General features: G+C 36.4%; 1 protein-coding gene across 3 annotated transcripts in view; it reads right to left on the bottom strand.

Annotated features, from left to right (window-relative positions):
- Positions 1 to 248: 248 nt before the first annotated feature.
- TBCK (TBC1 domain containing kinase) overlaps positions 249 to 27,879 on the bottom strand; it is a 177,557-nt gene continuing 149,926 nt past the window's right edge. For 2 of the 3 annotated variants that reach the window (XM_015249440.3, XM_031690564.2), the window contains exon 26: positions 249 to 6,535. In XM_015249440.3, coding sequence (XP_015104926.1) covers positions 6,425 to 6,535 — 111 coding nt within the window. In that variant the 3' untranslated portion in view covers positions 249 to 6,424. Of the gene's footprint in view, positions 6,536 to 12,696; positions 12,805 to 27,879 lie in introns of those variants that run through there. The other variant, XM_072939275.1, reaches the window with a different exon arrangement.

Below are 27,879 nucleotides of genomic sequence, written 5' to 3'. Positions count from 1 at the left end.
TTGTGAATATGGAAGGGGCAGTGAGAGTACCCAGTTTTAAGCTACTAATGTGAGATCACTGAATGGAATTGGGAAGAAATGGGCACATTCAGCTGTTCTAAGCCACCAGGATACAGTTCCAGCACTGTAAGCCCTAAAATACTAAATTATTTCACCCTAAAAGACTGAAAAGTATGCTAATATAGTTAAGAAAAAATTAATAATGGTAAGCAAAAAAAAGTTTCCAGGGTTAATGAGAAAATCAACGCATGGATTGTCTCAGTTTTTAATACTTTGACTAGTGACCACACCATAACAGTTTTTAAGAATGTAGGCCATATGTTTTTCAAAAAGTCACAGATATATATATATAAAGACAGTAATAGTTTCAAAAGTTGAATCTTTTAGTATGGCAGGAAACAATATTTAGAATCTGATCTAATGCTTTAAAATAAATTTGTTATAGCTCCAAGATTAGTCTTAAGCCAAGACAGGACAGTGTTTACATCTCTACCACCTAGAGGATTAAAATATAATATCAAGGATGTTGGCAATACTGTGTTTTGGTACCCATCGTTGCACTGTGGATTGGTCACTGTGAGCATTAGGACAGAACAGTATTACTGAAATGCTGCAAACAATGCAAACTAAAAATGGGTCCTCTGAAAGAGATGAGAAAGGATATCAAAGAATGGCAATCCAAGAGGAGACATTAGGCCTGCAAGTCACTAGTACAAGCTACAAATATCACAATCTATCTATAGAATATGCAATTTGCCAAGATCCAAATTTAGTCGTCATGTAACAAGCACCTATCATAAGACTTAACAAGAAAATTACTCAGAAACATATAAATACATGTGACCTAAAAAAACCAACTTTTAAAATAGCTTATTTATAATGTATACTACTTCTAATATTAAACTGGTATCCAGTTTTATCTCATTTAATATTAGAAATAGTACACAATGACTCAACACCCAAAAAGAAAAATCTAAATATTATCATTTTGCTTCTATTCTTTGGCTTAATGAGTGTTATCAAGGAAAACACATTATTTGGTTAATAGTTATATGTAGAGCCAGCATGTATACCAATGAGATGACTATTTATGATTCTTATAGAGTGAAATATCACAACCCTATGGCAGCAAGGCAACAGTCTTCTCTCCTTATGGTGGATTTCACCAGAAGAGACTGTTAGGTAGTTAGACAAGTGAGGGCACTGGGCAGATAGGTGGAGGGGAGGGAGGATGGTCAGGAAGATGGCATAATGCCCGCCTCCAGTTTTAAGGGACTTTATTCCCTCTAAATGAGTGCCAGGAAGAAATCGGTTAGAATCCGACAGCTGGAACTACAGGTAGCAAGAAGAACCTAACCGGACATGACCAATGCTCATTATAATATAATTAGCATTGCGGTTTAGGACCCCCATGGGTACACCATGGGTAAGGCCATACACAAAGAGGACAAATATGACTAGGGATTCCAGGGGCAAGAGCCATCAATCAATCAAAAGACCACCTCTAAGCCAAGGTATAAGAGGAGGAACAAAGACCACCACTTTTCCTCCCTTAGATCAGCCCGCCTCCCACTCTTGGAGGTATACAGTTGCTTTGCTAATAAATCCTTTAAAATCTTTTGCTACACAATGTTCCACCTCCTGTCTGAATTCTTATTTTTTGGGTAGGATAAGAACTGAGGTCTTTTCCCTTCCCCTTTTGGGGTACCAAGACTACTGCATAAGATTTTTTGAGAGGCTGTATCACACTTTTGACATTAATATTTAAAGAAGTATTTTTTGGTAACTCTTTGGAGGAGGAAACAGAGGAGTCAAACAAATATCTGGCACCAACTATGCTTTCCAAAAATTTGATATAATTCATTGTTGTCATTTTTAAATAGTCAGATGAACACATGCCCTAAAGCCTGTCCTAATTCAGGGACTTAGTCTAGCTTTTCCATGGAATGCCTCCATTTGTCTTTCTTCACTCAAAATACCAGACCATGACAAACTCCCCTATAGTTAGTTCTCTGATTTGGTGTGAAGTTATTTCTAGTCATTTCACGGAGCAAAGAGTTCTTTGAAACTGTCACTTTGTGAAGTAGTCTTAATTTCAGCTCTTTACAGAAGACCCAGGGCTTCTATCCCTATGAACCTGTTGAAACCTCAGTTCCTAGGGCCGATACAGATATCTGATACTGCACAGATGTTTCAGTTCCTCTTCATGGCTGACATCAGCAACTTTTGTTTCTTTCTTTCAATCTTGATCAAGTATTAGATATTTTTAATATTCTTTTTAAATTTAGTATTTCTATGTTTTGAAAAGGGGATGCAACTGGCTTAGCTTATTCTGTTGTTGGAAGCTATCTGTTCTAATTTCTAGGATTATAGAATTTTAGAGCTGGATAGAATATTAGAGATCTTTTCTTCACTTAGTGTATTGAGATTTCAATTTATTTATATATCATCAGGTACCAGAGAAGTTTGGCACTTGAAAAAAATTACCTGGGTTATTTCAACTTTATTCTGTTCATATAGATTCTAAAATACCTAAGCTAGAGATTCAATTCAATTTTACACTTAGCAAGCATCTCTAGTATAGTGAGTTGCTGCAGATAACAAGAGGTATAAATTATGGACTCTGACTTGAAAGGAGTTCATATTTTAAACAAGGGTTCCAAATGTTAGCAGATGGCTGCAAAATGATGTTATAAGTCTATTATTAGAAGCATGAATGGAATGCTTTGATAGATTTGAGGCTCTTAATGCAGCACAGGGAAATCAGAGAAGACTGGAGGATATGCTACTGTGCTGGATTATGAAGCATTTATAAATGTGTGTGTGTGAGCGTGTGTGTGTTTATGGGGCTAGTGGTGACAGTTAAGGGCCTTCTAGGCAGAGGGAAGAGACTGCTGATATTAGAAACAGTGCTGTTAGTGACAGTGCAGGAGTCAATAACATTAAAAAGGACCTCTACAATTCATGGGTTATATAGGTTTAGCTCAACAAACAGTTGTTGAGGTCAACTTTGTTGAAACCACCTGCCATTGAATAAAATGCCCTGCATGTAAACATAACAGTGATTGTATGTTTTCTTGCTTTCCTGTTGAGAATATTAAATATTATTTGTAATTTGGATGTTTAAACAAATTCCTTTTTTTTTTCAAAATAAGCCTAAATGTATCAGGTTTTAAGAAAGACAAATGCAAAATTGTGATGGAGGTTGGCTACTATTCTCTCTCACACAGCTCTCCTCACAACACTCAGTCTTCATCCTCTCTCACTACCTACCACCCCATTCAGGTCAAGTCTCTGCTCCACCATCTTCTTCTGCTTTCTCAGTAAGGCAAAGTTAAGACTCAGAGCCACTCCTTCTAAATGATCATCAGTGCTGCACTATGATTTGGAAGTCAAATAAGTCATCAAAGATGAAAGACAGGAGGACTTATTTTCCTAAACATGATAGATGATAGCCCAAAAATGCTGTCAGAGAAATCATGGTGAAAATTTCTTTTCTCATTAACTCTCACATGTTTTTCTTTGTATAGTATGTAGAGATCACAGAATAATATAACCATTGATTATGTCGGTGTCTTATACACAGTAGGTATTCAAAACGTATTTGGTGAATGACTGAATATAATTTAATTGAGCAAAACAAACAAAATGACATGGCTGCTGGGACAATTGATATCCACATGGAGAATGAAGTTGGATATCTATCTCACTTCATGGGCAAAAATTAAAGACTTTGGGAGGGGTCAATGGGGAATAACTTCTAATAGGTACAGGACATCTTGGGCTTTGAAAATGTTCTGAAATTAGATAGTACTAATGATTGCACAATTTTGTGAGTATACTAAAAAACACAAATTGTATATTTTAAAAGGGTGAATTTTATGGTATGTAAATTGTATCTCAATAAAAAAATAGATGTCAAAAAACCCCAAAGACAACCTACAGAGTGGGATAAAATATCTGTAAATGATGCAACTGACTAGGGACTGATTTCCAAAATATACAAACAGCACATACACCTTAATATTAAAAAAACAAGCAACCCAATCAAAAAGTGGGCAGAAGACCTAAACAGACATCTCTCTAAAGAAGACATACAAATAGCCAACAAGCACATGAAAGATGCTCAATATCACTAATTGTTAGAGAAATGCAAATCAAAACTACAATGATATATCACCTCACACCAGTCAGAATGGCCATCATTAAAAAGTTTACAAACGATAAATGCTGGAGAGGGTGTGGAGAAAAGGGAACCCTCCTACACTGTTGGTGGGAATGTAAATTGGTGCAGACATTATGGAGGACAGTATAGAGGTTCCTTAAAAAACTAAAAATAGACTTACCATATGATTCAGCAATCCTACACCTGGGCATATCCTAAAGGAAAATATAATTCAAAAAGACACATGGATCCCAATGTTCATAGCAGCAATATTTACAATAGCCAAGACATGGAAACAACCCAAATGTCCATCAACAGATGACTGGATAAAGAAGATGTGGTATATTTATACAATAGAATACTACCCATAAAAGAGAATAAAATAATGCCATTTGCAGCAACATGGATGGACCTTGAGATCGTCACTCTAAGTGAAGTAAGCCAGAAAGAGAAAGAAAAATGCCAGATGATATTGCTTATATATGGAATCTTTAAAAAGGACACAAATGAACTTACCTACAGAACAGAAACAGACTCACAGATATAGAGAACAAACTTATAGTTACCAGTGGGCAAAGGAGGTGGGAAGGGATGAATTGGGAATTCAAAAACTGCACCTCTTGGGGACTGATGGAAATGTTAGCTATCTTGATTGCTGTAGTAATTTCATTGGTGTATACATCTACCAAAATTCATCAAATTGTACATTTGAAATATGTGCAGTTTACTGTACAGGAACCATACCACAATAAAGGTGTAAAAAAAAACCCCAAAACACACAGCAACAATAAAACCATGGTCCAGAAAGTTAAACTGAGGCTCTCAATGAAATGTTCTACCTAGGTAGTCCTAACACTGAAGAAGAAAATAAGTTAAATATGAAAGAACATATTTTAGTTAAAACAAACTGAAGATAGTCAAAAAGATGTACCGTATTTTAATAATTCTAAGATGCATATTTTTCACATTTCTGAAATGGAAATGAATCTTATAATCTTATAATTATTCAGTTTATTTGGCTGAATTTTTTCTTGCTTTATGGTAAATTTGGTATATATCTTAGCATCCATGAAAAACTTAATTTTTAAGAATAATGTCGCAGAGGCTGCCAGCTGTCTTTTAATGTGTATTCTACTCTTCCAACCCAGTAGTAAATTTTTTTTACTGAGTAAATGGCTGTCCAGCCAAAATTATATTCCAAGGATTCTTGATAGCTAGTTGTGGCCACGTGTCTAAGTTCTGGTCAATGATACGTAAGCAGAAGGAATATGTGCACCTTCTGGTTTCTGCCGTTAAAGAGAAGGAGCATGCTCTCCCTTTTCTCCTTCTCTTCTTTCCTCTCTGCCAATTTTTTTCTTTCCCCTCTCTTTTTTTTCCCCTCCCTCCTCCTTCATTTCCTTCCTTCTAAATTGCAGATGTGATGGTGGCAGCTGTGTGGCCATCTTGACCCACAAGATAGAAACCAAGTAGTGAGGGTAGTAAAGCAATGAGAAAGACACTTGGGTTCTTAATGATCATGGAATCAACATACTCGCCCTAGATTGACTATGTAGACTTTCATGTGAGAGACAAATAAAGATCTAGTTTGTTAAAGTCACTCTTACTTTGGGTTTCTCTGCCACAGGAGCTGAATAAATATTCTTTATAATATGAATGGTTTCTGACTTTCATTTTTCTGGAAGTAAACTATTATTATTTTCTTCAACAAGCTAATTTTTTCTCCCTTAAAACACACACACACACACAAACACACACACACACACACACAAACATGTCTGGGCCAAAAATGAGCTATCAAATGTAGCATATACTGTAAGGAATGTATTGTGAATAGCTTTTCACTTTTCATTATCATGGAAGGATGATTTCAGCCCACATTCAGTCTATATTTCTAAAGAATACCTTTGTTAGGACTGTCTGTTCAGTGCAACGGAAGACAGCTTTTTCAGTGCAACTGAGATTTCTTGATAATGCTAAATTTGCCTCATCAGCTGAATCCCTCTGGCTTTGTGGTGATGTGGTAAAAATACATGATTGGATTTCACTGTTAAGAAGATTCTTTCAGCAATACATGTACGGTTAAATTTGTTGCCTGGATAGCTGAATATTTGGGTGATGAGATTTTTAAAAAGTGTCTCACGACAAAACTTTATGGAAATGCAACAGTCTGGAAGTCCAGTTGTGTCTCAGAGCAGCAAGGTGTGAAGAGTTGTGAGGGGGGGTTCCATTCTGCCCTTTTGATAGCCATACTCTTGTTCTTCATATTTGAGGAGACGGGACAGTGAGGAGGCCTGTTGGCTTGATCTTATTAATGCCACCATCTAGAATACAGATTCTTGGATATTTCATCTTCACAAGATGAGCTGCAAACTGAAGAAAAAAAAACGCCAAATTTATAAAGGACACACAAAATTGATATTTCTCCAATCCCATTTTTTCCCCAAGCTGTGAAAGACAAAACTACTTTAATGACATTATTGCTTTCACTGTTGTACCAACAAATCATTAATTTGGTTTTTAATATAAATAAATGTCCTCTTTTATATGTTGACAAATAACATATCTCTGCTATGGGAGAAATGTGTCTCTTTAGTTTTCTTTTAAATTTGTTTGACTAGGCAATAAATATACATGATAAACAATTCAAATACTATAAAAGGGTACATACAGTGGGCTGTAAACTCCTCCTACCTCTGGTCTCAGTCCCCCTCTCCAGAGGTCATTACTATTCCTGGTTTTCATGTATCCTTCCAGTGATAGTCAAAAAATATGCAAGCCTATATTTTGAATAATTTTTGGTATTATTTTCAACATTAGTTATTGCAATTACCTTCACAATGTCCCAGAGAGGGCCCATAAATGGGTTCTAACATGTTTTTGGAGCAACTGCAATGAACAGTTTGAGACCATAAACTTGGCATGAATTTGAAGGTCTGTTCCAAGGAGTCTTCTAGGTGCCTAGCAAGGCAGGGCTCTGAAAAGTTATCAAGACATATACACGTATCTCCCTGACTTGGCCCATATCTATCTATCCAGGATCACTGACTGTCTTTCTTCACTCCTTATACTTTACGACGAAGCAGTTCTAAACTGCAATCAATCCCTGATAAATGGAATCACTTTAGGAATCAGAGCCTTTGGCTGTGCACCCTCTGTTGGAAACATGTTCCATTTCCCACCAGCTCCTGGCCTCTTTTTTAGTTTCTCCTCAAAAGAACCCTTCCCCCTCATCTGCCTAATTTCTATTTACTTCCCTATTCAGGCAATTCCTTGTCTAGGACGTAAGTTTCCATTAGGGGCCCCTCTTGGTCCCCCACATTTCATGTGCAAATCTCTATCTTTGGCTTACCACATTTATTTAAATTGCCCATTAGGAGCCTGCTTCCTCTAGCAAACTGTAAACTCCCCTAGAACAGTGAGTTTGTTGTTTCTTTTTATCCCTAGTGCATGGCAAATGTCAGGGCTCAATATATGCCTGTTGCTCCGAACTAAACTATGATAAAGGACAAATAACCGGGGGCAAAAGGGTGAAGCCAAGGAGGTGTTCTGGCTCTCTGGCCGTTCCATCTCTATAGGTGGTGTCCTATTCCTCTTCCTTGGGTGTTTATGTCCTCACGTTCTTCTCAATTACTTTATCATAATCTGATCTCAGATACTTCAAAGAAAATGACCAGTACCTACTCATAGTGCTATTGCCTCTTGGGAGTTTTGAAGCTTAACACTGGTGAAGGCTCAAGGCAGTAGCCTATACTTTATGGTTCAAAAGATCAGCCTCATGCAGAGACTCTGCTATATCGATCTGGGGCTCAGGAATGTGTTTTGTTTTTGTTTTTGTTTTTGTTTTTATTTTTAAACAAACATCATTAGATGATTCTAAAGCAGGTAGTTTGTGGACAATATTTTGAAAAATATTATCTTGAACCAAAAAGATAAAGGTATCAGTAAGTAGGTAAAATAGATGTTGCTGGACTCAGATCTTAGCTGTCTTCAAAACAACTCACATAAATGGACCTCAGTACTGCTGACCCCACTTATCCTCTCCATCATTCTCTGTCGTTCCTTAAGAGAGATTCAAATGGCTGTTCATATTTCAGAGCCTAAACTCTTTTAGAGCCACCTGAGGTTATCCATAGTAGTAATTAATGTTGAAGAGAAATCATGCACCTGTGTTTCAAAAGGTATCAAGTGAGCTAGAGTGCCAATGTGAGCTGTTCTTCATCCTGTTCTCACTTATTTCTCTTTGAACCCCAGTCCTTAAGAACAGAGGCACCAGAATCATCTGCCTGAGTCATGTGCAGGCAGCACAGTCCCTGGTACCGTATGATTACTGAAGCACCTTGGCTTCATTCCCCCATATGCAGCAATACAATTACCAGTTAGGTCAGAATTCTAAGATAAACACACCATTACTCAAAAGGGCTTGTGGATAAGCAGTCTTGGCATTCAGCACTTTCAAAACACTGTAGAAGTCAGAAAATGAGTAAGAAAGGACTTACTGTACATTTAACTAATCTCTCTTAAACTATGCTGTAGAGCTGGAAAGCATTCCTACTGTTATTGTAACGAGAGACATAACAGCCAGACTGCTATTGAGCTGGAAAATGGTAAAGACAAAGCAGGAAGGACAGAGCATTTTGGAATAATCAGGCTGCTGCGATGTGGGAGGTCTAAGAAGAAAAGCAGAAATGGAGTACAAGGAGATGGTAAATGTTTAGGTGCCTTGAAAAGAAGCAAGCCTGTGCTTAAGTAAAGAGCAAATGTTGAGTTTTCAGGTTAAGATTAGGAGTTCTGCTCCCCCAGTTCTCAGCTTGTGGTTCCAATTCTCCATGGTACATACTGGCCCCTAACAGTGAAGCCATGACTGCATCTTTCCACTCCTACCACGAAAACAGCTCTTCTCCATCTATTCATTCATTTATCAAACATTTCACTGAGCACCTACTAAGTGCCAGCACTGTTGCAGTTTTTGCAGTGCTTCCAGTTCAGTGGAGGAGATAGGAACAAACAATATCAAGCAGTTTGGCTATTATAAAAGCAGAAGTTCAAGGTACCAATGAATTTAACAGGAGTTAGAGGAGCTGTTGCCCTCTCTCCATTTCTCTTTCATTATTGACACCTGGAGGGAAAGAGAACCCAGATGTGATGGCCACAGTTGTTACACTGATCCAGTAGTGCGCTCTGAGGCTATAGCTCGACAGGTTAGGGAGGAAAGAAAGAGCTGTGACTTCACTGTGTGAAAAAAGCCACATCGCTCATGGAGAAGATGTACAGTGGAATAGAGTAGAACCAGGCATGCAAAGTTCAGGGTTTTAGCCATTTTTCACTCTCCATCTGGCACTGGCAGCTTTACTGAGTGAACAGACAGGGTACTGGACTTTGGTGATAAATAGCCTGGTGTAGACTGCAGCTGCAGCTTTGGGACAGGTCTGACTCCAAATGGAAATCACAAACCTGGACTTACTGAGCAGTGTGCCTGGTGGAAGTGGCAAGACATCATATTGGACAAGTGTTATGAAGCCATCAGAATCACTCATGTGCTTTTGGTGAAGTGACATCCATGCCCACTCCAGAGCAGTAATAAGTTTCTTGGGATGAAGCTCCAGTATCATTTTTATTTTCTTCACCTGGAATCCTAGATGATTCTATCGTGTAGTCAGCATCGAGACTCACTTTATTAGATAACGAGATTCATTTGCTGGCCAGTTTTGTCTGGGACCTCAAATTGCAATTTTTTAAGGTATAGTCCTATGTGGAGAGCAAGTCACTTTGCACTGAAGAGGTACCATGTTGTAGGGCTGGAATTTGTGGGACCAAGTCCTGTGTGGAGACAATGGGGTTGTTCAGATTGCACAGCCAGCTGAGATCTAGAGGGCAATACCCTCTGTGGAGTTGGAGAATCTGGTATTTGCTAGGAGAGAATTTTGGGAATCACAGACTGTATGGGCAACTGCATTTCTTGTGGGAAGTACTCTCACGTGGAGAGGGCAAAGCTCTTGCATTTCTGTCATTCCTCTGGTTAGTGGGATCTGGTGGTGGTATTCATTTCCAAGGCTTGGGTAAGCACACCCCAAATCAGCACTGTCTGAAAGTGGCAGGCTCTTTTGGGTGTCACTCCATCTTTTCTCTTTTTATCTTGCATCTTAGCTTGGACTAAGAGGGTGGCATGTTTGTCCAGAGGAAGTCAAGTTCTACTTGTAGCAGAAGAATGAATGGAGTAAGGGAATTTTTCATCTGCCAGAGTAGTGCAGGGTAACTAAGGCCAAGAAATCAAAGCCAAGAATGGGTAAGGTTTGAGAGGGGCACAGAACAGGATCATGTTGCTTCTCACTGGGTGTCCTAGGGCACAGTTTTTGGTAGAACCCATAGTAGCAGCAGGAAGCTAAGAAAACTAGGCTTCTGCAAGATTCTGCAAGGGGCACACTGCAGGACAACTGTTTCTTGATGTGAAAATTTGGCCTTGTCAGTTAGTTCATTTTGGAGACTGGACAATGGGCATGAACTGACCAACTCCCTGGCGAAGCTCAAACTGAGAAATCTCTCTCATCCATTTTATTCTTCCATTTCTTTTCCCCCAAATATTAAATTTGGGGTAATACCACTTTTGGCTGGGTATGAAACCGAATAAGAGAACTGTCAATTATCCTTTAATGAGCAGCTGTAGTAAATAGATTTTCTTGGTTTTATAGATGTGATTCATCTTACAGGTCCTCTTGAACCTCTGAAATGCTGATGATACGGTGCACATTTAATATTTCTGGCACTGTGTGGTTAAGACTATGATGATACTTTATGCCAATTATGTACCTATACCTAAGAGTTTGGCTGGACAATCTCAGGTAAGCATATTTGAGATGAGAAATAGAATATGGGGTGATTTTTTCCACCTAGGGTACAGTGTGGCCTTGGGTCAAGTATAACTCAAGTGCTATCTTATTCTGATTACTCATGATATTTCTTAGGTCTTTAATAAATGTCTTGATCATTTTAATTGCCCAACTCAGTGATCTCAAATGCAAACATAAGAGCTGTGACAAGGGTTAATAGGAAAGAGGTAGAAATGATTTAATTAATACTCCATTGATCTCTTCCCTTAATTATACAGTTAAGTATGACTTTAAAATGTCATTTTTTGTTTCAATTCTTATTGTGTTCCTCCCATAACTGAGAAAAGTATTCTGTCTCCTGCTAGTTTTCTGTACTCAGATATCTTACAGTGGACACACTGACATTTATTTTCTTAAGTTTATTTTCATAAATAGACCACATAAGAAAACCCTTGTACACTGTTGATGGGAATGTAAATTGGTACAGACATTATATAAAACAGTAATGGAGGTTTATCAGAAGATTAAAAATAGAACTACCATACAATCCAGCAATCACACTTCTGGGTATGCATCCAAAGGAAATAAAATGGGCCTTGAAGAAGTATCTGTACTCTCATGTTTATAGCAGCATTATTCACAGAAGCCAAGACATAGAAACAACCTAAACGTCCATTGACAGATAATGGATCAAGAAAATGTGGTAGATATATACAGTGGATTATTATTCATCCTTAAAAAAAGGAAATCCTGCCATTTATGATAACATAAGTGAAACTGGAGGGCACTATGCTAAGTGAAATAAGCCAGACACATAAAGACAAATACTGCATGATTTCACTTACATGTGGAATCAAAAACAGTCAAACTCACAGAAGCAGAAGTAGAGCTGTGGTTGCAAAGGGTGAAGGGTGTCTATGTGAGGAGATGGGCAGATGTTGGTCAAAGGGCACAAAGTTTCAGTTATGCAAGATAAGTAAGTTCTGAAGGTCTAATGTACAGCATGGTGACTACACTCACTGTACATAGCAAGTATAACAATTATTTGATTTGCTAAGAAACAAAAGAAAATGATAACTATGTGAAGTGATGGATATGTTAATTAACTTGATTCTGGTGATCATTTCATAATGTATACATATATCAAAACATCAAATTGTACATCTTTAATATAAACAATTCTTCTGTGTCAATTATACCTCATTAACACTTAAAAAGAAAGTACTATATAAGGTGAGAAACCAGTTTTCATAGTACTAACATCTAATAACAATTAGGCCATGGCAATCTTATTTTCTTATTTCACTCACAGAAGTAAAATCAGCAGCAGAGCAAAACCAAGAAGGTAGACACAAGGCCAGGAATCATCTCACACCCCACCTCAGGCGCTTGACAAATAAACAGCAGAACAGGTAATTCCAGGGTATTATTCTAGTAGGTTATATACTGGAATATGGTTAATTATGCAACAAGAAAAAAAATGGGAGCATTCATAAAAACAGCCATTATATAGTCTAAGCTTTCTGGTCCATGTTTATTTTAGAGATAACTATTCTAATGGTGTCTGAGATATTCAGAATCCATGCTATGGCGTACATTAGTCTTCTATTTTTGGAACCAATCTTTGGGATTAGGAAATTTGATAGTGTGAAGATTTCACCTTAAAAAACATTTTTAAAAATAATTTGTGTTATATAAGGGGACATATAAATAATTAAAGTACACTTAACTCGATGTGTTTTCTTGTTTTAATTTTCTGTTGACTATAATTTCTGTCTCCATTTCATCTCTTCCCATTCTCTTTCTCTCTTTATCCTTTTATGAAGAAAAATGTCCAAAAAATATAAAAATAGACAAGAATGCTATAATGAGCCCTTAGGTATCCAACACCCAGCTTCTACAATTATACATAGCCAATTTATGCCATTTATTCCTCCTACTCACTCCTCTCAACCACATGTATTGTTTTGATGTAAATTCTATATATCATTTAGCATATAAATATGTATCTGAAATAAGATGACTCCAAAAATATAACCACAGTACCATTATCACACCTAGATTAAGTTAACAGTAATCCCTTAATATAATAAAATATTCAGTAAGTGTTCAAATTTCTAATTAGTTCATAAATGTCACCCATTCATCATCCATCCATCTGTCCATCCATCCATCATCCACTTATCCATATTTGCAATCTGTTTATTTGTACCACAATCCAAACAAGGTCCACACATTGTGACTGATGCATGCCTTTTAAGTCTTCTTTAATATTTATAGGTTTGTTTTCTCTACCTCTTTTCACTTCTTTGTGGGAAGCCCATTCTCTCTCGTGCACACTCCAATCAGACTTTTGTTACCATTATCTCTCCCCAAATACTCTTATAAAGGTCAGCAATAATACCCACATTGTCACCTTGTCAACCCAATTTTAGGACTCAATTTGAATCTGACCCATCATCGTCATCAGCTGACACATTTGATTATACTCTCTTCTTTCCAACCAGTCTCCCCTAGTTCTCCTACCTCACAGCTGATCTTTCTGGTCTCCTTTGGTGGATGTTCCTTATCTTCCTGACTTCTGCTCCACGGCTATCTTCTAACTTCTCTTCTCTATCTACATTTATCCCCTAAGTGATTTCATCTAGTCCTTTGGCTTTAAATTCCATCTATACATTGCTGACTTCAAATTTATGTCTTTTGCTTCTTTCTTGAACTCTAAACCCATAAAACCATTTCTTCAATATATCCACTTAGATGTCTAATAAGCTTCTTTAACAGTTTCAAAGGACAATACATGATTCCTACCCTATTTCTACCTCCAAACACCTCCTGAAGTCTTCCTCACCTTGGGATATGGCAACTCCAAACTTTTCCAGTTTTATAAGCAATAAACCTGGATATGTATTTCTTTTTTTTCTCTACTAATGTATCATATAGTCTCTAACTTTCAAAACATACCCAGAATCTGATCATTTCTAACCACCTCTGCTATTGCCAAACTAGCGTAAGCAACCATTATTTCTTACCTAGATTATTATATGTATTATCCTAACTGGTTTCTCCTGCTTCCATCCTTGTTCCAATGGCCTACTGACCACATAACAAGTGATCCTTTAAAAATGTAACTCAGATTATAAAACTTCCCTTTCCAAAGCAATTTAATGGCTTCTTGTTTTACCCAGAATAAAATATAAAGCCTTACCATGGTCTGTAAGGTCCCTCATGATCTGAAAATCTGCAAATCTACAAACACTTCTTCCACAGCCCCCTTCCTCAGATCGTCTAATTTCATCTTTCAATTTATGCTACCAACACCTCTTACTTAGACTCTTGCAATAACTTCTTGTCTGCTGCTTCTGAACTCATCCCCCACAGTCTTTCTCTACATGGCAACCAGAATTATTTTCTTTAAACAAGTCAGGTCATATAAAAACTTTTGTTTCCCCACGTTCTAGAGCTTTTCTATCTCACGCAGAATAAGGACTTCCTGGATCACCTTATAAAGAAAATAAGCCACCGGGCACTCTTTTCACTCATTCTGCCTTATTTTTCATTTCATTTTATAACCACTTGATGTACGTGTGTTTGTTTATTGACAGTCTCTCCCAATATATTGTAAGATCCATTAAAGTGAGCATTTTGTTTCACTTATTACTGTTTCTCTAGTGCCAAGAACAGTGCCTAGTACATCACAATTTTTTTCTTCCATTTTTCCTACGATCTCTTGTTTTCTTTGTTATCTCCTCTACCAATCACTTGTACTAAAGTAAATTTTTCTGATGTATAAGCTGGCTTGTAATGGAGACAATGAATAGATTTTTACAATTTCTTGAAACAAGTATACCTTTTAATGGTCTTTGAATAATCTCTTGTTCAAGCTATCACCTGGAATTCATCTCCTTTTCTGAAATAATACACTCATAAGTTTGTAAATTTATAGTAAAGAAAAACCCTCTATTTCTTTTTTCCTGAATTTCAGAATACTTAGGTGTTCACTTCATGAGTGGAAGGATTCTATGCATACTCATCTAATTTTAACTCTCCTTTGAATTCTAGTCTGAACCTCTAAATTCTGGACTGCCATTTTTCATACTGATGTCCCATTAGCATGTCAAACTCAGTATGTTCAAAATTCACTGCATTCCCTCCAAATCTACTTCATTTTTCTCTTCCCTATCTCTGTTAAAAGTATCAGTAACCTCCCCAAACACCAAACCTGGAAACTTTAAGGTGATCTTTGACTTAAAAAAAAAAAATCTCCTTTGGTTCCATATTCAATTAAGCACAAAGCTCAGCTGTCATTTGTCTTGGATCCATTCCTTCTTTTCCATTATGTTGCTCCCACTCCATTTTAGACCCCAGTTACTCTTTGATTAGTTCCTAAGTGGTTCTTGTGCTTTTAGTTTTTCCCTTTCCATTTTACCCAGCACTTTGCTGCCTACATGGTAACATCACAGAAGACCCTTAGGAAATCCTAAGACCCCAGTAACTGTGGTGTAGAGATATTTTCCTTTCTAGAGCTATTGCCCTTAAGCAAGATGAGTCAAGATCTGTGGATCTCTTCCAAGTAATAGCTTGTTTATAGTTGGCAAGGACTATTTGTAGCATCTAAAAGCTCTTCTTCATAGCTTCATTCTGATAATTTTAAGTCTAAAATTTCTTTGTATTTTGAGAATGACAAAAGAAATTCTTCATTTTAGACTTATACTTGCTTATTCTTTACATAAATACATCCATTTATTTATATTTAAATTAAAGATTAATGAGAAGGTTGTCCTTTAGTGTTCCATATAAGGTAAGAGGAGATAGTGACAGGATGTTACCAGATGCCTTGAAGCACATAATAAAAGCAATGAGGACATTTTCTGAACCTCCTTTTGAAAGTTGCAGAGCTTCACCTGTCAGTCTCAGACAAATTCCTCTGTCGTCTTTTCCCCACAGCCACACGAGCTTTGCTGACTCTGGGGGCTTAGAGACTATTTAGATAGTGGGAGACTGTAAACTTGGAACAGAAGGTTAACTAAAGGTAGAACCTGGGAAGAAGCTGGCACTGAAATAGACTGGGAATATAGGCAGAGTAAAATTCTTTAAGTGGTCTCTGGTTCTCGGTGTTTGAAAATTTCTATTTTATTGGGATCAAGGGCGAAAGAGATGGGAGACACTTTACAAGGAATTTTCCAAATGACTTTCTAAAATACAGCAGATAGCGTCACTTTCATTCTTTAAAACTTTTAATAGCTCTCAACTGCTAAAATGTAAACTCCTTAGCATAGCATTAAGGCCCTCTATAACCAAACTCTCCACCTATCTTTCCAGCCTTATCTGCAGCTAAAACGCTCTTCAGAGAAGCTCTGTGCTTTCCAATTAACCTGCGCTATTTTCTTTGCCTGGAACAGTCCCTTCTCCCAACACTTTTCCTTACTGAAATCTTAGACATAATTCAAGGTCTAGGTCCATTATCACCTTCTCCATGAAGCTTTAGCAATCCCTCATTACCTGGAAGAAATTTGTTCCTTCTCATTGATTTTCTAGAACTTTAATTATAAATCTCATAGCACACGCCATATTCCACTTTGCGTTTTAATCAGTTGTATACATGTCTTATCTTCTTAACTAGACTGCAAGTTTTATAAGGGCAAGGGACTGTCGTTTTCCTGTTTCCTCATCATAGTTTCCACCATGCAGGCACTCAATATTTGTTGTCTTAAATTAAACTAGTAGTTGATATCGGCATTTTTTTCTTTTGTCTTCCTCTTTTTACCAATTTCTTCAAAGGCATTGTCTACTGTAAACTATTACTTTTCAGGTGTTCATTCTTAACTTAGGCATTAATTCGACCATCAGATATTTATTGAATGCTTGTAACTTGAAAGGCAGTATGCTAGGGGCTGGGGCTTGACAATGAATCCCTATCCTCAGAGAGCTTGGAGTTTAGTAGGAGATGCAGGTAAGTGGGTAGGCGATCACAATGCCATTTGATAAAGGCTTCACAGAGCCGTCATTTATGGTTGTGCAAATTGTGCCTTACATGAGAGAACCTGGAAAAGGGGTAAATGGAGCATGAAATGTAGCCCATCCTCTCCTTTCCAAGCTTTGTGCCCTTACATGGTGCTGTGTGCCCCTACAGGGAGGATGGGTTTTTATCTTATGCACACAGAAACTCTATACTAGAAGAGTAAGTAAAAGATTTTCTAAGAGCACTTGGGAAGGGTACTTAGTCCCAGACTTGAGGAGTTAAGAACACGTTCCATGAAGAAATGCTATATAAACAACTTTTCAAGACAAATGCGAGATACCCAAGTGAACAGAAGTTGGAAGAATGCTCCAAATAGAAAGAAGTACAAAGAGACAGTATATAAGGAACTACAAGTAGTTAATTATGGCTAGAATCTAACAGGGTAAGGGAAGAATGGTGAGGGTAAGCTTCAAAAACAAAGCAGAGTTCAGATTATGAAGGGCCGTATAAACCATGTTTAGGGTTTGAATTTTATTTTGAAGGCAATGAGAAGTCACAGAGGCAGTTTGACAATGATCAGGTTGACGTTTCAAAAATCTCTCTGGTTGCAGGGTAGAACTGGAGGGAGGAGGCTGCAGGCAGGGACAGTGGGAAGTTGTAGTAGGTCAGGCATGAGTTACTGGTGATCTAAGTGAAGACAGTTGGAAAGTGGCGACAAGAGAATTTCAGACCTAGTTAACAGAATGATAAGACAAATAATGATTTTCCATAAAATTTGTTCCACCAATTAACGTGAAGAGACTCAATATTTCAATCAAACAGGCCAGGTGGTATGGAGGAAAGTGTAGGAACTTTGCAGTTAGGCAACACAGAGTTGGAATCAGGGTTTTCCCACGGGTTAGCCGTGGAATATTGGGTAAATCACTTAGCCTTTTTGGCCCTAGTTTCTTCACCTGTGCGATGTGTAATAACAATACACTTGAATAGTAAGTGCACGTAAAAGGTTATTGGGAGGACTGAATGAGCTATTACATGTGTAAGTGCTTGATTCATAGCAAATACTGTAAAGTTAGTTTTCTCCTTTCCTCCCTTCCTCCTCTTTCTTTTCCCCAATTGATCCTTTAATAGGAGAGTCATTTATTTACAACACCCTGCAACTGCGTGGATTCAAACTTAAAAGGCAGAATTGTCCCCAAATGAAATATAAGGTAGGGCTTTACAGTGTTGATGGTGAACTGTTCATGTTGGAGCAGTAATTTATACTAGTGACTCTTACAATTTACTGGGTCACACATATTTTTTTACTGGTCATATATATACATTTTGGCAATCAGAATAAAGCTTTGAATCTATTCTCTAAAAATAAAAAATAGCACATATGTACAACACTTTACATATAATTTTAATTATTTCAGAGACCTTTTAAAACTCATGATGGACTCCAGGTTAAAATTTTTCCCTTATACTAACTCACTTAATCTTAAACTTTGTGATAGTTGATAGTGATCTAATGTTTACACATATGGCAAATTGGGATCTTTCTACAGATTTACAGATTAGTGGTTAACAACAGCTTATACTTCCAAGTAAGTTCTCCCAGGAATGACTATGTGGAAGTTTTCTGAAAAGCTGATGTCAAAAAAAAATTGGAGAAAACATTTTTAGACATAATGACATAAAAGTTTGTTTTTATGACATAAAAGTGTGATGGCTCACATTAGACGTTAAGCCTCTTCTGATAAAATTGCATCATCTAACAGCATCATGTGTCAGGAGCTCTAATGGGTCTTGTGGTACTATTTCCTATGATCTGTGATATCTGGGACCAGAATTTCAGCAACAATCATTTATCAACTTCTGTTTACACTAGATGACCAAGAACAGTAAGCCCATACTGTATCCAAGCCATGGGTCACATTACACACAGTATACTATGCTCTAAAAGAGATGTATACAATAAAAACTCAGATTCAAAACAGTTAGGGCTGTGATGGATCACAGCCAAGTCCCAAACTCTATATAGGTCAAGAGGGAGGGTGACTATGATTAGTTTCTTAGTCAGCCCTAAACATTCGTGTTGTTAAGGAGCAGTTAATTAAATAGTGGGCTGTGGAGGGCAGGGTAGGTATGTAGAACAACATGTATTGAGACAGGATAACTTTTATTCTGTGACAGGTCACGAATATAGGTACCAGAGATCACAAAGTTCAGATAATGACTTGGTAATTTTTCTTGGAAATTGGAAATGAGTTCCCTCTGTCTTCTAAAAAATTGCTTATATACATAATACATCCAGTATACATGCTAAAACCCCCCAAAGTCTGGATTAGGTGTTTTAAGGTTCCCCTTACTATAACTACATTGCTTTTTACTTCACAAAACTTTTGAAAAGCTATGAGACTAGGGACTCCACAGGACAAGCTTTAGTTCATGGGTTTTCTAAAATAAGTTATCCTCTATCAGTTAACAAGTGTAGAGTTATATAGAAGAGTTTTCACTGTTACTTGTAAGCTGCAAATGGTGTCTAGAGTGTTCAAGTTGCATTAATATCTAAAATGTTTCCTTATAATCTGATATAAACCCACAGACCAAAACATTTGCTGACAAGAAGGCAAGGAAAAAGTCAGGAAGAAAGCCAAGTTTAACCATACCCAGTGCTTACAGGTCTAACAAGACCAAGAAAGAATTCCTAGCATATTTTGAACTCATAAACGAGATTCACTTCCTCTTCTTTATCAAAATGCTTAAGGGACCATTATGCAGAGGCCTACTACGTTTTCTGACAGGTACAAATCTCATACAATAGTATCTTCTTAATTTGACAAACTAGGTAGATATATCTAGAGCCAGAGAAATTTACTATAGGGATTACATATATGCTGAGTTGGTTAAAGTGTTTTCAGGATCACTTGGTCCACTTTGAGCACATGCTTGGAGTAGGATAATCTCAGGTGCCTGAGGCCAAAAGCTAAAGGAAGAGCTTGAGCAAAGAGAGGAAGGAGACAGAGCTGGAGAGAGAAAAAGGGACCAGCAAAAGGTAAGGGATAGCAGTGATCATCAGATTATCCCAGAACTTGGTTTTGCTTGGTTAAGGGATCCAGGAAGTAAGAGAGTAGGACTAGAGGGTGTAAGCATTTTATTACCACAGTACAAATTAATTTCCAACTTAACATCCAAAAGCCAAATAACCTTGGCCTCCAGGGGAGTATAAATGAATGTAATTGGACTATTAACTTATTTTTTAAAACAGCTGCAGTGGTATGTTTGCTTAATATAAATCTGATTATTTTCATTTGAAAACAGATGCCATATTTTAAATTTAATCTTTTCCAAGGTGGAAAGCATCAGCTACTCACACCGTTTAGTCATAGAATCTCCACAAAAATCATCTCCTGTCTAGGTCTGAATCAAATGTCATTCAGAAACATTAATGTTCTACTCTTTGTCTTTTTGGCTTTGTTTTGTTTTGTTTTAAAGGAAAGAATAATAACACACCACTTATCACTGCAACTGCCTCTCATGTTCTCAGATGAATATTTCTTCTGATGACAGAAGGAGAGCACTGATTTCACGCCAAGAATATAACATTTTAAGAGTAAGATGAGCTGTTCCTAATGTTTTCCAAAGGGCCATTGACAAGTCAAAGTGAAATGCAAAGATTTCTTCAATTTTTTTCTTAGATAATCTTTTGATGTGATACATTTGCAGGGATAAAATCTTTGTGGTCTCATAACCACTAAAATTAATCTAGATATAGGGCAATTATTTTTAAAGTCATATGCATTTCAGTGACTAACACAGCAATACGATATTTACAGTTTTCCTTAAAGACTCACTAAAAGTAAACACCAGTTGGACTTTCATTTTGTTGCAGTTGACGTTGTTGGCCATTTTCCTGTCTGAGACCCATCACTAGCTCAAGAGTTGGATCCTACTACATTATTTTCCCACAGGGTAGGAAAAAATAACCCAATAACATATTAAAGCATGCTGTTGTGCTAAGTCATCATTCTTGCTAAACATGATAATTTACTTCTAGAAAAGACATGGATTTATGATAGTGTTATCAAGTTGAGATACATGAGACTTTGCCTTTTGGTTGGGAGTAGGGCAATGTAAGTAATGGATGCTGGAAGTATCAAAACAAATCATACATTTACCCCTAGAGAATATCTGATTAATGTTAAAAACAAAATTTCCTTTAAATCTGAGTAACCTGCTCAAGGCTGTAACAATGCTCTTTCCTGTGGGTTCATTTAATCCATGATACGGATGGTAGACTATCTCCGCCTCCCCTTGTTGATCTGAATAGTTATTGCCTTAATTCTCAGATTTATACACTTGTTCTCTGAGATTAATTCAGCATGTTTCAATTTGTAAGAGATATCTTTTATGGGGCTTTCTGTACATGTCATGCTGGCATGTTTCCCTTGTATGCCCAGGGAATCTAATTCTAGTTTATCAATCAGAGATGCAGTTTCTCATGTGAGTTTCAAAAAGATGATAATCTCTGCAAAAAGACAAGAGTGAGACTTTGCCATGTTTTCCATTTAAAATGTGACATGAAGCCTGAATCGACCTTACCCTTGTTCTGACACAGAGGTCTTCCTATTCCTGTAAACCCTACCAACAGATGCAGTCTGTATTTGTTTGGCTTGTTAAATTAAACTCAACCATACAGCAGCAAGGATTAGCACAAAATCTGATCTACCCTTGGAGCAGTAGCACACGTTTCAGAAACTAAGGACTCTAGTCAGTCACTTGAGACTATCTGAATTTCCTTGATGCTGACATAACTTTGTTCACAAAATATCTGGATAAGCTTGATCATATAATGGCTCACTGCTTTAACCTGCAGGGTAAGGTGAATTAAAGATCAACTGACAAGTGAGATTTAGGAGGACTTAATTCTGGTATGAAGAAGCCTCTACATGGGATTCTACTTAAACTAAGATCTTTGTAGTCCTCCTTTCCTTCCCTATTCTAGGGGAAAGCAGTGTTTTATCCAGATAAGGAACAGCAGATTCTGAAAATTTCTGATGTGTTTAATGTGGAAGCTAGGCCAAATACAAAAGCTTTATGAAGTAATAATTGTAAAGAAGCCATCTTATAGCAAGAAATCGCTAATCAACTGTAATTACAGAAAATAGCTAATTAATATGTAATTAAAATAGTATCATATATCTTCCGATTATAGTTACTTAGGTACATGAATAAATGGTATTTCTCAGGTCTGTTCTGTCTTCTTTGTGATTTTTAGATAATATATTCAATACATCTAGTCATTGTAATTTCTTCATATTTCTATTACAAAAGACACTATAATTTGTATGTCAAATGGGTGATCTTAATACTATCGTAGTCTAGACAAGTGGTTCATTTGCTCTCTCTTGCAGTTGTTCAATGATACTTTGCTACTTGTTTAATTCAATAGCCTGTTTCTTTTATTGAGCTATACTCTATTTCATTTAGTATTTTCATTTGTTGAATTTTCAGTCTAGCTCTATTACCAGGTCTTAACAGAAGATGTAAAACTAGAAAAATTACAATCAGTGCCTACTACTTTGCAAATAGAAAATTCCCAAGTCCAAAATGGGTTTGACATAAAAATCACAAACATTTGCAAAGATAATTTGTAACTGTACTGACTAGAATTGTCACCTGTGTTTGTTTTTCATAGCATTCAACTATGGCTTTCTTAATCTTTTCAAAACAGGATTCTGCTAGCTGCAGTGCACTAATTTCAGCTTAGAAGAGAAGCTGCTACTTGCTTAGAAATCACTGTTTTGTTTTTGTTTTTAACACCCACAGAGGAAAAAGATGAGATCAGAAGAGGTCTTATGAAAGATTCTCCACTACTATTTGACCAAAAATTGTAGGGCTCAGATAAACTGGGGACAGTAGGGTAGACTGCAGACATCAAACCGTAGAACTTAAATTCTTACAAAATGTATTTAACATACAATTTTCCATTTTAACCATTTTTAGGTGTACAATTTAGTGGCAGTAAGTATATTCACAATGCTGTACAACCAACACCACTGGTTATTTCCAAATTTTTAAATCATCTCAAACAGAAACTCTGTACCGATTAAGCAAAAACTCCCACCACTCCCCCTCACCTCTTCCTTAGCCCCCAGTAGCACTAATTTACTCTGTCTCTATGAATTTGCCTATTTTAGATATTTTATATAAGTGGAATCATAGAACATTTGTCTTTTATGTTTGGCTTATTTAAACTGTTTTCAAGGTTTATCCATGTTGTAGCTTGTATCCAAATGTCATCCCTTTTTATGGCTGGATAATAGTACACATATGTATATACCACACTTTTCTTATTTATTCATCTGTTGAGGGACACTTGGGTTGTTTCCACCTTTTGGCTGTTGTAGATAATGCTGCTATGAACACTGGCATGTAAGTATCTGTTTGAGCCCATGTTTTCAATTCTTTTGGATATTCACCTAGGAGTGGAATTGCTGGTCATATGGTAATTCTATGTCTACATTTCGAAGGAGCTACCAAACTATTAAACTGTTTTCTACAGAAGCTGCATCATTTTACATTCCCCTCAAGCCATGTACCAAGGTTCCAATTTCTCCACATCCTTGCCAACACTTGGGTGTAGAGTGGTATCTCATTGTCATTTTGATTTGCATTTCCCTAATGACTAATGATGACAAGTATATTTTCATGTGATTATTGTCCACTTGTGTATCTTCTTCAGAGAAATGTCTAAAATGTTTAAAATTATTTGCCCATTTTAAAATTTGATTGTCTTTTTGTTGTTGAGTTGTAGGAGTTGTTAGTGACTAGAAATACAACTGATGTTTGTGTGTTGACTTCATATTCTGATAGTAATCCTCATTAGATATGTAATTTACAAATATTTTCTACCATTTTGTGGGTGGGAAGGATTGCTGGCCACCACCAAAAGCTGGAAAAGGCAAAGAAAGATACCACCCGGAGTCTCAGAGGGAGCATGGCTGACACTTGATTCCAGACGTCTAGCCTCCAGAACTATGTTGTTTTAAGCCACCCAGTTTGTGTTACTTTTTAATGGCAGCCCCAGAAAGTTAACGCATGTTCAATTTTGATACCTTTTATTTCTTTTTCTTGCCTAATTTCTCTGGCTAGAATTAAAACCAATTTTTCTCAAACCTTTCCAACAAACTGAAGAAGAGAGAACACTTCCTAACTCATGCTATGAGACTAGCATTATTCTTTTACCAAAGTCAGACAAACACACTGCAAAAAAGAAAATTACAGACAAATATCTCTGATAAATACTGATGTAAAAATCCTCAACAAAATACTAGCAAACTGAATTCAGGAGCCTACTGAAAGGATTATACATCAGGACTAAGTGGAATTTATGCTAAGAATGCAAGGGTAGTTAAACATGTGAAAATCAATCAAAACAATATACTACATTCTACAGATCTGTATAGCAGACAAAAAGATGATAGAACAGTATAAGTAAATAAATATCTAAAGTTCTCTTAAGCCTCATGCTGAGAAAATTACTAAAGGTACATCTGTGGACAAAGAATATCACCTGCCATTTCAGTAAACAAAGGATGTTGCAGCCATAAAACCATCAGCCACTGCAGCAGCCCCCTGAGGGGACAGTGCACCCTGAGGGGAATTCAGGATGGAGAAAAACAGGACACTGGCCCTAGATAGTTAAGACGCATATCAAAGGAATAATTTCAATAAGCCCAGCCTCTTGCATCATTCCATACATAGAAAAACAATAAAATCATTGAGATGTCTGTTCTTGTGATTAGCAGTAATCTTCTGATGTTCAAGTAGATGTTTTTATTTTCTCAGCAAAAACTTCTATATATCCTGGTTCCTCCCTTACCCCTTTGGAAGAGTCCCTCAGAGGTATCCAAGAGGCTATATTCTGGGCTTATGTCCTCAGTAAGTCCACTGAAAAAAACATAATTCTGAACTTTTAGATTATGCTTTTTTTTCAATCGACACATCTCTATACCAATATTTAAAACTGTTTCTCAAAAATTACTTTCTAAGGTTGGATTGAAGCATTAATAGCTGAGTATACAATTTGTTGTATATACAGTCATTGTTGTCTAAAGGAATAAATAGTCATGGAAAGTTTGAAGAAGGAATTGCTCATGATAGAATCTGGTTTCTGCTAAGCAAGACATTGGGTAATTTACTCAGATTGCAATGGCTATATATTACCACTGTTATCATATATTGTTATTACTTCATCTGAATAGTCTTACTTCCAGATTTCCTTCATATGTTGAACTTTTAAATGTATTTGCACTGTGATAGACTGGCATTTCACACAGCATCTTGCATATAATTGACAAATGCTTTATAATTGATTATTTAATGAAAGAAATGAGTTATCTATTTATTTATATATATGTTTTGGCTTCTATGGTAAAATTAGAATAAACATAAATCTGTAGATTAATATGAGTGGGATATTTGGGAACATTTGACATATTTAAGAAGATTAAATCATATACAGGCCACTTACTAGATACCATCTTTCAAATAGTGAATGCTTTGTGAAAACAGAGCCTTAATAAGCTTATTAGCACTTAGAGCATAAAAATTTATTTCACTGATTTCATATAATGGGAGGAAGTACTGTGATCTATGAAAAATCAGAATAAGCCTATTAAAGGGTATGGCCTAGAGTCAAAAAGACTCATGTTTCAATCTTGGCTTTGATACAGGCAAATTAGATAAACTCTAAATTTTTCTCATATATAAAATATGTAAATAATGCCTCCTTCATAGAATTGTTATGAAGAATAAAAACAGATAACATATGTAAAGTAATTATCATTACAGAGCCTACCACACAAAGACCAGTCAGTAACTGGGATTATTATCATTGTAAAGATTTCTTCCTAATGCTGTATGTTACTTTGAACCCAGAATTATCTAATTTTTAATAGTATTTCTGTGGGTTGAATGTATTGATGTACACTGCAATTGAAAAAGGATATTTTTCTTTGGAAAGATATGGCAATACAGATTAATATAGCAGCAGCAGTATTGTGCTAGTAGAAACCAACAATATTTATAATAATAAACTGACATCAAAATTATTCAGATATCATGGCTTTAGTTCTAAAATGTTCTAATTTACTAAAAATTGCACATTAGTCATTTACTATATTGACCTTCCCTGAAATAAGTATATTTAGATGATTTCTTGTGAGACACTAGATACAATTATACAAAAGAAGGGTGAGTGATTTATGACTTATAACTAATATCCACTGAGATACTTCTTTAGTTTGGTCAATTAAGCTTCATCATCAAGGATGACCTTCATTTAGTGTCAAAAGCTAATGCTCTGGAAATCCTAGCCATAGCAATCAGACAAGAAAAAGAAAGAAAAGAGATCCAAATTGGAAGGGAAGAGGTAAAACTGTCACTGTATGCAGATGACATGATACTATATATATAGAAAACCCTAAAGGCTCCACACAGAAACTACTAGAGCTGATATAAGAATTCAGCAAGGTAGCAGCATACAAGATTAGCATACAGAAATCAGTTGCATTTCTTTACGCTAACAACAAAATATCAGAAAAGGAAAGATACAATCTTTCTAAAATTGCATTCAAAACACTAAAATATTTAGGAATAAACTTGACCAAGGAGGTGAAAGACTTATATGCTGAGAAGTACAAAACACTGATTAAGAAAATTTAAGGCCACTTAAAGAAATAGAGAGCTATCCCATGCTTTTAGGTTGGAAGAATTAGTATGGTTAAAATGGCCATATTACCCAAAGCAATCTACAGATTTAATGTGATCCCTATCAAATTACCCAGAACATTTTTCACAGAACTAGAACAAACAATCCTAAAATTTATAAGGAACCACAAAACACCCAGAATCACCAAAGCATTTACTGAAGAAAGAGAAGGAAGCTCGAGGAATAACCCTCCCAGACTTCAGACAATACTACAGAGCCACAGTAATAAAAACAGTGTGGTATTGTCATAAAAACAGACATATGGATCAAGGGAATGGAACAGAGAGCCCAGAAATAAATCCACAGACTTACAGTCAATTAATCTTCAACAAAGGAGGCAAGAATATACAATGGAGAAAAGACGGTCTCTTCAGCAAGTGGCACTGGGAAAACTGGATAGTAGCATGTAAATCAATGAAATTAGAACACCCCCTCACACCAGACACAAAAATAAACTTAAAATGGCTTACAGACTTAAATATAAGACAAGACACTCTAAACCTCCTAGAAGAAAACATAGGTAAAACATTTTCTGACATAAATCTTAGCAATGTTTTCCTAGGGCAGTCTACCCAGGCAATAGAAATAAAAGCAAAAATAAACAAATGGGACCTAATTAAGCTTATAAACTTTTGCACAGCAAAGGAACCCATAAGCAAAACAAAATGACAACTTACGGAATGGGAGAAAATATTTGCAAATGATGCAACTGACAAGGGCTTAATTTCCAGAATATACAAACAGCTCATTCAACTTAATGACAAAAAAGAAATCCAATCCAAAAATGGACAGAAAACCTAAACAAGCAATTCTCCAATGAAGACATACAAATGGCCAATAGGCACCTGAAAAAATGCTCAATATCACTAATTATCAGAGAAATGCAAATCAAAACTACAATGAGGTATCACCTCACACCAGTCAGAATGGCCATCATTAAAAAATCCACAATACAGTAAATCTATTTTTAGTCCTTTGAGGAATCTCCATACTGTTTTCCATAATGGCTGCACCGAACTACACTCCCACCAGCAGTGTAGGAAGGTTCTCTTTTCTCCACACCCTCTCCAGCATTTATCTTTTGTGGATTTTTTAATGATGGCCATTATGACCTGTGTGAGGTGATGCCATATTGTAGTTTTGATTGGCATTTCTCTGATAAAAAATATAAAGC

This window comes from Vicugna pacos, chromosome 2, assembly GCF_048564905.1.
Source record: "Vicugna pacos chromosome 2, VicPac4, whole genome shotgun sequence".
NCBI classification, from domain to species: domain Eukaryota; kingdom Metazoa; phylum Chordata; class Mammalia; order Artiodactyla; family Camelidae; genus Vicugna; species Vicugna pacos.
The sequence above is the reverse complement of the archived record's forward strand: the minus strand, read 5'-3'. Positions and strand labels throughout refer to the sequence as shown.